Source organism: Diaphorina citri, unplaced genomic scaffold (assembly GCF_000475195.1).
Source record: "Diaphorina citri unplaced genomic scaffold, Diaci psyllid genome assembly version 1.1 scaffold18868, whole genome shotgun sequence".
In the NCBI taxonomy this organism is placed as follows: Eukaryota; Metazoa; Arthropoda; class Insecta; order Hemiptera; family Psyllidae; genus Diaphorina; species Diaphorina citri.
Window position 1 is genome coordinate 1 of NW_007396221.1, and position 968 is coordinate 968.

Below are 968 nucleotides of genomic sequence, written 5' to 3' on the forward strand. Positions count from 1 at the left end.
GTCATAATGTTACTGATAGAGTACCTATTTTGGATTTAGATGGTTTACAATGTTTATAATACAAATGTTATTCTTCTGATGTGTATCAGACTTGAGAATGCTCTCTTCTTGATCATAGTGTCAGCAGTTTCTAATCCGACCTCCTCTTTTCTCTCTGTTCCCAGTTGTTCAGCATGGCCCTCATCGTCCCAGAACAGTCCCAGAGGCCGTACCGGTTCGGAATGACGCTCCTCTGTATCGGGGCCCTGTTCAACTGGCTCGGCCTCGCAGACAGCTACACGGAGCCTGTGCCGGCCGTGCGGTACATTGGGGTCGGCCTGATAGCGGTGGGAGCGGCTCTGATATGTCTGGCCATGTGCTGTTGGATGCGCGCCGTGCAGGACCCGCAGGTCGCGCGGGAAGTGCATGTAAGTAGGCGTGTCGCATATTGGAAGTAGTTGTTGTTGTTGTAGCAATGATGACAATTCAGCAGTCATCTCCAAAGTCTAGACTCGTTGGTAGTTTCAAGAACTCAGCCACTTGTATAGGGTTATTCCACAGGTCTACAGGTGTAAGGTTGGTGGGATTTGCAGACCAATTGAATAGATGAAGCGTAGTCGCGAGATTTGGTAGCGCGAAATTGCGAGAAATTTGAAACCTAAGGAGTCTGCAAAAAAATACTACAGACCTCTCACACTGGAGTCGCGCAATACCAGTATAAGTAATTATAGGTAGTAGGTAACGGAACATATACTAAAAAGAGCAAAAGAATTCATAAGGCATTAGAGACAAGTAATTATAGGCAACGGAACATAATTATACTAAAAAGAGCAAAAGAATTGATAAGGCATTAGAGACTCCCAAAGTCTAGGAACATTTAGGTAACACCTCCCTTGTAAAATATCGTGAAGGTTTACAGTAAATGAGAGCTAATTTAGGAGAACCCTGCCACTAGTCAGAGAAAACGAAGAGAGCCTAATTCGAATGAT

General features: G+C 44.7%; 1 protein-coding gene across 1 annotated transcript; it reads left to right on the top strand.

Moving 5' to 3' along the window:
• The first annotated feature begins 167 nt into the window (after positions 1 to 167).
• Positions 168 to 589, top strand: LOC108254199. The gene has a single exon (XM_017449198.2). It carries the CDS (start codon positions 174 to 176, stop codon positions 435 to 437), a length of 264 nt encoding a protein of 87 aa, XP_017304687.2. The 5' UTR covers positions 168 to 173; the 3' UTR covers positions 438 to 589.
• Positions 590 to 968: the final 379 nt, after the last annotated feature.